The 10,752-nt window shown below is 36.0% G+C and overlaps 1 protein-coding gene across 1 annotated transcript; it reads left to right on the top strand.

The window, feature by feature from the left end:
* Positions 1-2,027: 2,027 nt before the first annotated feature.
* On the top strand, positions 2,028-4,441 carry LOC306662984 (cell cycle progression protein 1-like). The gene is given in 3 exon segments (XM_079143278.1): positions 2,028-2,726; positions 2,728-3,107; positions 3,110-4,441. Coding segments are annotated over 3 exon segments (2,175 nt in total). The 5' UTR covers positions 2,028-2,109; the 3' UTR covers positions 4,288-4,441.
* The last annotated feature ends 6,311 nt before the right edge of the window (positions 4,442-10,752 follow it).

Here is a 10,752-nt window from a genome sequence, read left to right as displayed (position 1 = left end):
CCAGTATGTTCTTATTTCTTGCTTTTATATTTGAAATAAGAAACAAGGCTGGGTTTGAATCTGACTTTTCTGAAGAATTCATAGGTGTTGCTCAACTTTCTTCCTGTGTTGATGTTGCAGTGAAGTGTGGGCCAGTCTTCATTTTATTCCATCATAGATGATGTGATTCTTTTTACACAAAAGTCACAAACATTATTCATTTCTCTTTGATACCCAGTAAAACTTTAATTTCAATGCTGACTTTTTTGTACCAAATATTCAAGGATATCTAGCCATGGTTGGGAGTTTGTTTTTTTTTTTTTCCCAAATAAAGTATTCTTAAATGTAGTTTTGAAATTTTTCTTTTTGTCCCAATCGTTCAGTATTCTTCTTCAGGAATATCAATTTTGTATAAGTTAAATCTCCTTTATCTTCCAATCTCTCATTTTTTCCCCTCCAGTCCTCTTTACAAATCCATTTTGTTATGGAAAAATTAGTACACAGTAAATTGTACGCATTTTATGTGTATGGTTGGATGGGTATTGATAGACATATACAACCACCGTCACGATCAATATGTAATATTTTCATTATCCTAAAACATCTCCTTTTGTCCCTTCTCAGTCAATTCCTATCCCCACCCTATCCCTGAGCAGTCACTGATCTTCTTATCATACAGATTAAGATGTCTTCCCTAGAGTTTCTCAAAGATTGAATCCTGTGGTACACACTCTTTTGTGCCTGACTTCTTTCACCCAGCCCTACATCTTCGATATTGACCCACTTTGTTGCACACATCGGCAGTATTTTTTTTTTTAATTCGGAGTATTCCATTGTGTAAATATACCAGTTTGTTTAGCCATTCACCTATTTGGATGGTTATTGATTTGGGCTGTTACGTGTAGAACTGCTATGAACGTTCATGTACAAGTCTTTATCCATCAGCAGCTCAGTGGGTCTTCTGGCTCATGCAGGACAGAAATCAAACAAGGCTGACAAAGAGTGGGTTAGTAAGAATTGCTTATGCATTTATTCACATGGCTAGGTGGCTTCCTCATAGGCAGAGTAACAGCAGAGGTGGTTACTCATAGGCAGGGCAGCAAGGAAATCAAGGAGCGAACAACATATACATGTTTTCAGGCTATAAATTAAGCTATGTTGGGATCTCTCATTGTACCTGTGCCAGTTTGCAAGAAGTAAAAAAATGTGCCTAAAATTGTGTTTGGTTTCCTTCCTAAGCATATCTTTTAGCATGTGTTTACATGCACTTAAATGAGGGTCTTGGTTACCTTGGCCAAGAAGATGTGGTCTGATCTACTTGTAGCAGTTCTGTGCTTTCTTGTTTGTCTTCAACAAGGGATGTAGTCAGGAAGGTCCTTCTGCCACTTATTGCAGGCACAGAGTGTGCATTTTCTTTTGATAGTCACCAACATAAACATTAATCTCATCGTCCTACGTAACATGTGCAACTTTTATATTCCCATGAACAGTGTACAAGAGTTTCTATGTGTCTACATTATCATCAATATCATCACTTGATATTGTCCAAACAATTTTAGTCATCCTAATATGTATATTGTGTATCTCACTGCAGTTTTTTGATAATTCTTTAAAAATTTAGGATTCAACATTGTTTCATTTATTTATCTGCCATACATAATTAAATTTTAATTTAGATAATTCTAATTGCAGTTCTGAGGAACTCTTTCTTTCTTTTCAGTACAGGGGATTGAACCCAGGTGCCCTTTACAACTGAGATTTCACCCCAGTGCTTTTTATTTTTATTTTTGAGTCAGGGTCTCAGTTGCTGAAAGTCTCACTGAGTTGCTGAGACTGGCCTTCAACTTGTGATCCTCCAACCTCAGCCTCCTGAGTCTCTGGGATTATAGGCACGTGCCACATATTCAGTAGGAACTCTCACTTTCAATAATTTTTAAAGACAAACTTTTAATTTAAGGACAATTTAGGCAGGGGTGGTGGCACAAAACTGTAATCCCAGCTACTTGGGAGACTGAGGTAGGAGGATAGAAAGTTGGAGGTCAGGTCACTAGCTCCCGGAGCCGTGACCGCAGCCACCGTGACAGCCGGCTCCATCGAGTGGAGGTGGCGCTGCCGCGTCAGACCTGAAAAATGTCTGAAAATTCCAGTGACAGTGATTCATCTTGTGGTTGGACTGTCATCAATCATGAGGGGTCTGATGTAGAGATGGTGAATTCTGTCACAGCCAGTGACAGCTCTGAGCTCACCCCAGGATGTTCATCTTTAGAGCAAGAAGAGGATGTACAAGTACTGCAGATAGAGCAAGGAGAAAGCAGCCAAAATGTCACCTTGTTAATGGAAGAAACTCTTTATCCTACTTTTGAAGAAACCAAGTCAGCAGTTGAGGCAGAAGAAGAGCAGTCACCTGAGGACAATGTCTATTTTGGAACTGCCAGTGACGATTCTGATATTGTTACCCTCGAGCCTCCTAAGTTAGAAGAAATTGGAAATCAGGAAGTTACAATTGTTAAAGAAGCACAGAGTTCAGAAGACTTTAACATGGGCTCTTCTTCTAGCAGCCAGTATACATTCTGTCAGCCAGAAACTGTATTTTCATCTCAACCTAGTGATGACGAATCAAGTAGTGATGAAACCAGTAATCAACCCAGTCCTGCCTTTAGACGACGCCGTGCTAGGAAGAAGACTGTTTCCACTTCAGAATCTGAGGAACGATTGCTTGCTGAACAGGAAAATGAACCTTCTAAGGAGCACAATTCAGATTCAGAAGCACCAAGAGTTAGTCAGAAAGATACATGAAGATGAACTGAACGATATGAAAGATTATCTTACCCAATGCCAACAGAAACAAGAGCCTTTTATAGATTCTAAGTCATGGAAAGAAAACCTTGCAAGGTGTGAGACTCTTACTGAATCAGAGAAGATATCCTTTGATACTCAGAAAAAGAATCTTGCTGCAGAAAATCAGTATTTAAGAATATCTCTGGAGAAGGAAGAGAAAGCCATATCTGCATTACAGGAAGAATTAATGAAGCTAAGAGAACAGATTAGAATACTGGAAAACAAAGGAAGAAATACCGAATTGGTTACAGAAAATCAGAAACTTAAGCAGCATTTAGAAGAGGAAAAACAGTGCACAGCTTCCTTAGTCAAAGGGAGACTCTGTTGGCAGAAACTAAGATGCTAAAGAGAGAACTGGAGAGAGAACGACTGATAGCAATGACTTTAAGGGTGGGACTCCAGCAGCTAAGCACTAGTCAGTCACAAGACAACGTAGATTCTCCTAATGTACTGACTGAAAAAAAGGAAATAGCAGTCTTGCAGGAACGACTCACTGAGCTGGAGCAGAAACTAAACTTTGAACAGCAGCGTTCTGATTTGTGGGAAAGACTGTATGTTGAGGCAAAAGATCAGAATGGAAAACAAGAAACTGATGGAAAAAAGAAAGGTAGTAGAGGAAACCACAGGGCTAAAAATAAGTCAAAGGAAACATTTTTGGGAATGGTTAAGGAAACATTTGATGCCATGAAGAATTCTACCAAGGAGTTTGTGAGGCATCATGAAGAAAAAATTAAGCAGGCTAAAGAGGCTGTGAAGGAAAATCTGAAAAAGTTCTCAGATTCAGTTAAATCCACTTTCCGACATTTTAAAGATACTACCAAGAATATCTTTGATGAAAAGGGCAATAAAAGATTTAGTGCTCCAAGAGAAGAAACAGCTGAAAAATCAAGAAGAGTTTTTAGTGACTACTTACATCCACAGTATAAGGCACCTATTCAAAACCAGAATCTTAGAGGCCCTACTCTGCAACGGGATGGAAGAAAAGAGAAGCCAACTCACTTTGAAGAATTTAGAAAAAATACAAATACACAGAAGTGCAGTGCTGAGCGTGACTGTAGGGGAAATTATTTCAGAAAGGCTTGTTCTGGTATGTTTGAATGTGCTCAACAAGAATCCATTAACCCTTCTAATGTAATGATAAATCCTATAAGGATGGATGAGTTTAGACAGTTAATTGAAAGGTACTTATTAAAAGAAGTGGATGCTTTTCATCATTGGAAAGAACTAGATCAATTCATCAACAAGTTTTTCCTAAATGGTGTCTTTATCCATGATCAGAAGCTCTTCCCGGACTTTGTTAATGATGTTAAAGATTATCTTAAAGACATGAAGGAATATCAAGTAAATAATGATGGAGTGTTTGAGAAGTTGGATGGATATACATATAGACACTTCTTTGGTCACACTTTTCCCCCTCAATATGGATCCAGGTCGGTTTACATAAAGCCATGTTATTATAATGGTTTCTAACAGTTGTATATTATGGTAGCATTTTTATCATTTGATGAGTTTCTTAGAAGGTTACTATTTGTAAAAGACATGCTTTATGATTACTGGAAGTTTAGAATAAATTGAGAGATATAGTTTTAAATTTATAAATATTAAAAATAATTTCATATGACAATTGCTGACTTGAACAGATGGTTTAATTTCTATCTTAAAAATCAGTTGTGGATATATAAATCCTATTTTGACTAATTTTGTTTCTTTTCAGTATAGTTGATATGAAAAGATAATTACCTTAAGTGCAATTATTTTCCTCTAATCTTTAATTTCTTTATTCACCTTAGGAAGATAGGAATGAACAACACAAATTTTACTCTGAAACCAGAAGAGCTCACATATAACAATTCTGGTGTCCCCACATTTTCATTTGTCCATTCCATATTCCAACTTAATTATTATATGATACTTATTACAAAATTATTATTTATAGGGGTAGTGGCATGATCAAAGAGGCAAACTCAGCAAGCCAGAAATTCTAATGTGCGTACTTCATAATAACTTTTAATCCATTGTTTTTCTGCTTTTTATTCTGTAACATGAAATTCTAATGCTCAAATGTCAGCTTCACTTTTTACCTTTGAGATGCATATATATCTATGTTTTTATGAATAAATGTAATGTGTCTATAAAAAAAAAAGAAAGTTGGAGGTCAGTCTGGACAACTTATCAAGATCCTGTGACAGAATAAAATTTTTAAAAAGTGTTGTGGATATAGCTCAGTGATAGAGCATCACCTAGCCAAAAACCAAACAAAACAATAGAACCAGTTTAAATTTACAGAACAACTGCAAAACTCACTTACCCGTCAGTTTCCCTTCACATCGAACAGTATTTTGGTGTACTTAATAATTAGTGAACCAATATTGATACATGATAATTTTCTTGGTATTTTTCCTAATGACTTCTGTTCTGTCCTAGCATCCTATCCAAGATACCACTTTACATTTAGTTGTGGTGTTTCCTGTAAGGACCTCTGGGCTTTCTGTTGTCCTTCCCACTTCAACAGTGAGAAATTGGTTCCCACTATACACCATCATCTACTTAATTGTTCAATTCCATTACATGTGAATATTGGTCCAAGAATTATTAACCTTGATGAACAAATTTATCAACTAGAGCACATTCTTGTGTGCAACTTTTTGAGCCTATACAGATGTAATTTGTTTCCAAAGTAACTTAGGTTCCTCTTCCTCCCACTTCTTTCAGTGTGGCTGCTCCATAGATTTGTAACAAGGTAGATTGCTTTGTCTCAGTCTACCTTCCATTTTGGGATCCCCCAACTTCTTAAGTGTGTGTGTGTGTGTGTGTGTGTGTGTGTGTGTTTTATTTTACTTAAAGTTCAGTCTTAGCACTATAAAGTTTTATGGGCTTTTGGCAGATTCATACTATCATCAATTCACTAGTATAGTACCATATGGAATAATTTCTGTACCCTAAAAATCTCCTGTGCTTCATCTGTTCAACTTCCATCATAACCCCCCCAACTCCTTGCAACCACTAATGTTTTTACTATGTCTTTTTTTTTTTTTAAACCAAAAAATGTTTTGCTTTTTCCAGATTCTTTCAAGTAGCAACATACAATCAAAATTCATCTATGTCTTATAGTGGCTTGATAGCTCATTGCCTTATGTTGTTTTTATTACAATGTAGTTGACTATCCATTTACCTATTGAAGGGCATCTTGGTTACTGCCATTTTGTTTTGACAATTATGAATAAAACTGCTGCAAACATTCTCATGCAGATTTTTGTGTTAAAGTTTTCAAATAAGGTGAGTAGATATGTAGAACCCTGACTGCTGCTAACTGCTGGATTGTATGGTAAATGTATGTTTAGCTTGGTAAGAGAACATCTCACTGTCTTCTAAAGTGACTGTACCATTTTGCATTCCACTGGCAATGAGTGAGAGTTCCTATTGCTTTTCACCCTCACCAGCAATTTGTATTGTCAGGTTAAAAGAATTTTTTTTTTTTTTTTTTTTTTTTTTTGCCACTCATAGGTTTGGAGTGGTATCTCATTGTTTTAATTTGAAATTTCCTTATGACAAATGATTTTGAGCACCTTTTTATATGCTTATATGACATGTGTTTATCTTCTTTGCTGAGGTGTCTGTTCAGATCTTACGCACATTTTTATGTTGGGTTGTTTTCTTATGTTGGAACTTGTGAGTTCTTTGTACATTTTGAACACAAGTCCTTTACCAGATATGTGTTTTGCTTCTAGTCTGGCTTATCATTCCCTGAGCAGAGTTTTTAATTTAAACAGTAGAATCTGTTAATTTTTCTTTCATGGATCCTGATTTTAGTGTTCTTCTAAAAACTCATTTCCAAATTCAAGGTCACTGAGGTGTTCTGTTTTCTCCTAAATATTTTTTAGTTTTGAACTTTATATTAAGTCTATGATTCATTTTGAGTTAATTTTTGTGAAAGGTGTAAGGTTTGTGTTTAGGTCCTTTTTAAAAAAATACGGACATCCAATTGTTTCAGTGCCTTTTGATCATAATATTATTTTCCCACTGAAATGTCTTTTCTGCCAAAAATAAGTTGACTACATTTGTGTAACTCTATTTCTGATTTCTCTATTCTGTTCCATTAATCAATGTGCCAATTCCTGCACCAATATCATGCTGCCTTGATTATCAGAGCTTTGTAGTAAGTAGTGAAATTGGGTGGCTGAGTCCTCCAACTTAGTTCTTTTACAAAAAGAAAAAAATTTTAGTATAAACTTTAGAGTCATTCTGTCAATACTGACATAACAACTTGCTGGGATTTTGAATTTGATTGCCTTGAATCTATATATCAAGTTGGAAAACTTTATATCTTACCAATATTGTTTTCCAATTCATGAACATTGAATAGTGCTCCATTTATTTAGATCTCTTATGGTTTACTTTATCAGAGTATTACAGTTTCCTCATATAGACCTTGTATCTATTTTGTTAAGGTAGTTTTACAGCTAGAATGTGTCTATTCAGGATGAATGTTCATGTGAGCTTGAGAATATATTTCTTGCTGTTGTCGGATGGCATATTCTATAAATGTCGATTAGATGAAGAAGACAGTTGAGAGTGCTGTTCAAATATGTCATCACTGACTTTCTGTTTGCTGCATCAATCAGTTCCTGGAATAGAGGTGTTGAATTCCCTAGCTGAAACAGTGGATTTGTCTATTTTTTCTTTCATTTTTATCAGTGTTTGATACACGTATTTGGCATTCTCTTATTAGGTACATATACTCTGAAGCTATCTTGTATTTTCTTATTTTTTTCCATGTTCTGAAGTACTGTCTGAAATTCATAGAGCTGTTATAGCTTTCTCTTGGTTAGTGTTAGAATAGCATATTTTTCTCTATGTCTTTATTATTTTTTTCCTTAGTAGCTGTGCCTATAACAATAAGCAACCTCTGTTCTTGCTTCTGCCCTACTTCCACTGTTTTCCAAATAATCAGAGGAAGGTGCCCTCAATACACATTTGTTGTTTCTAATCGTCCTTGTAGTAGATTTGCAGCTGTTATCTGGTCTGTGCTGATTGAAGTTTCCTGGATAGTATTAGTTTGGGCTCTTTGAATTGCAGGGAATACTGGATGTAGCTTAAGGAAGAAATAGGCAGTTTATTTTAAGGATATCAGGGGTATCTAACAAAATATAAGACCATGAAGCTAGATAGTGATAATTCCAAGACTAGATCCTTTCCTTTGACTTATTTGGGTCTTTATATTAAACTGGGCTTCTTGTATCCAGCTTATAGTTGGGTCTTTTTTTTTTTTTTTTTAATCCATTCTGACTCTCCCTGTCATTTAGTTGGTATATTTAAACATTTCACATTAAAAGTGATTATAAGTGTAGCTGGATTATTATCTACCATGTTTGTAACTTTGTTCTATTCTTTGCACTTGTTATTAGTCAGTCCCCTTTATTTTTTTTTCTCCTCTGCTTTTTTTTTTTTAAGACATTAATCTGCTTTCTTTTTCAAAATATTTCTTTAGATGTTGATAGACCTTTATTTTATTCATTTATATGTGGTGCTGAGAATCAAACCCAGTGCCTCACACATGCTAGGCAAGTGCTCCACCAATGAGCCACAACCCAGCCCTGTCTCCTCTGCTTTTAATTGAGCTTTTTATATTAGTCTATTCCATCTCCTCTTAGGATATCGATTATACTTCTTTAAAAGATTGTTTCACTAGTCGTTCTAGAGTTTCCAAAATACATTTTCAACTAATCTAAGTTCACTTTCACTATAACCTAATGGGAGTGCAGGCATCTTACAGGGGTAGTCACAAGCTCTGACTCATCACTTATGACATTTCTGCCATTATTTCACTGTTCATATAATCACTCCACAAATTATTATTACTTTAACAAGTTTTTAGATCAAGTAAGAAAAATTAAAATTGAAGATTTTATTTTACCTTCATTTTTTTCTTGGCTAGCAATGAATTCCCTTAGTTTTTGTTTGCCTGAGAAAGCCTTTATTTTTTTCTTCACTCCTGAAGAGTAATTTTGTTGGATATAGAATTCTAAATTGGTAGCTTTTTTTCTTTCAACATCTTAAAAATTCCATTTTCAGCTTGCTTGCATCATTTCTGAGAAGTTTACTGTAAATTTTATCCTTGTTTCTTTATGGGTTCTCTTCCTTTTCTGGATTTTTTTCAAGATTCTCCCTTTGTCTTTTGTTTCTGTAGTATGAGTATTATAAGCTGGGTAGAGTTTTTGATATTTATACTTGGTATTCTTCAAGCTTCCTGGATCTGAGGTTTGGTGTCTGTGATCAGCTTTAGAAAGGTTTTGGCCATTATCACTTCAAATATTGCTTTTGCTCTGTTTGTTCTTTCTTCTTCTGATATCCAATTATGTTGCATATTCTGAAATTGTGTAAACTGTTCTAGAATTCTTAGAGTTTCTTCCTTTCTTTTTCTCCTCTCTTCATTTCTGTTTGGGAAGTTTCTATTGATATAGATCAATAAGATGGCTTCAAGTTCACTGATTCTTTCCTCAGCTGTATTAACTGGACTACAAAACTATGGAAAGCATTTCTCATTTATATTGATTTGTTTTTGATCTTTAGCATGTGATTATTCCTTGGAATTTTCACCTTTATCCTCTTACATTACTCATTTGTTTTCATATTTTATCTAATTGCCCTTTAGACCTCTTAATACATTAATCATAGTTATTTGGAATTTCCTGTCTGATAATTCCGACATCTGTGTCATACCTGAGTCTGGTTCAGATGCTTGCTTTATCTTTTCCTAGAGAGCCTTGTAGTTTTTTTGTTTACAGCTTGACATGTTGTACTGGGTAACAGGAGCTGAATCTTTAGTGTGAGGATTATGTTGATCTGGTTAGGCCTTGGGAGGTATCCAAGGAGTCAGATTCCTCCAGTGTTCTTGTCCTTTCCTACCCTCTTGACTTTGGGCTTCCTTAGGTACCCCTCATCAGAGTGTGAGTCTTGCAACCCTTTCAGCCACAAGCCAGTTACCCTGGACCCTGTGAGTAGCAATCTGGGGTAGAGAAAGAAAGCATTCTAACCTCACGGTTAAAGCTTTCTAGTGGGCTGTGTCCCCTAGCCTGGGTTTCTCTATTGGCATAGTTTCCCTTCTAAGTGAAAGAGGAGGTCAGAAGGTGCTGAGGAGGGAGGAATGCCCTTCCCCCCAGGTGGGATAAACCTCTGGTATAGTTTTTTTCTCTGAGAGTGGGTCTTTGTTATGGAGAACATGACGGTGTATCTCAGTGATAATTCCTCTTCTGCCTCTGCTAGAGCCATGAAGACTTTCAGGTATCTTACCATAAAAACTTGATGGGATTACTGGAAGTATAGACCATAAAAATGTGAGGGACCCCCTAAAAGTGAATGCACCAGAATTTTCATTCTCAGGCTCATTCACACTCCACCCTTCAGAAGATCATCATAATTTCCATCTGCATTTTCCTACTGGCTTAGCTCCAGTGGCTTCTGTTCTAGGCAAGCAAATCGGATTGTCTCTGGATTTGCCTGACTCCAGATTTCAGGGTGGCTGTTTGACCTGCAGACTCCATTCTTTGATGGATCCAAGAAAGGTCGCTGACTTTATATACTCAGTTTATTTATCTGCTTGTTTGTTTATTGTAATAAAAGAAGAGCAGATTCCATGCTCTTTACTTATGAGAGCTGAATCTGGAAGTCCTCCAATCTTTTTTAACACTTTGATCACTCCTATTTCATGGGAAGGCGCCTAGATGAGTCCCCACAAATGTAACCATTATATTGAAGGGACAGAAATCTGTTGAGTTCAATTAAAAAGACAACTGTTTCCTCTACTGTCTTTTTAGATCTGCTTGTGAGCTACTTCTTTCCCTGGGCGGGATGAAATTTCAAGCAAGATCAGTAGCTTTCCAGTCAGTATCAGGTTAAAAAGATTTTTTGGTTGAGGTATAGCTTATATACTACAAT

The sequence above is a fragment of the Sciurus vulgaris genome (assembly GCF_902686455.1).
Source record: "Sciurus vulgaris genome assembly, chromosome: 5".
NCBI lineage: Eukaryota > Metazoa > Chordata > Mammalia > Rodentia > Sciuridae > Sciurus > Sciurus vulgaris.
The sequence above is the reverse complement of the archived record's forward strand: the minus strand, read 5'-3'. Positions and strand labels throughout refer to the sequence as shown.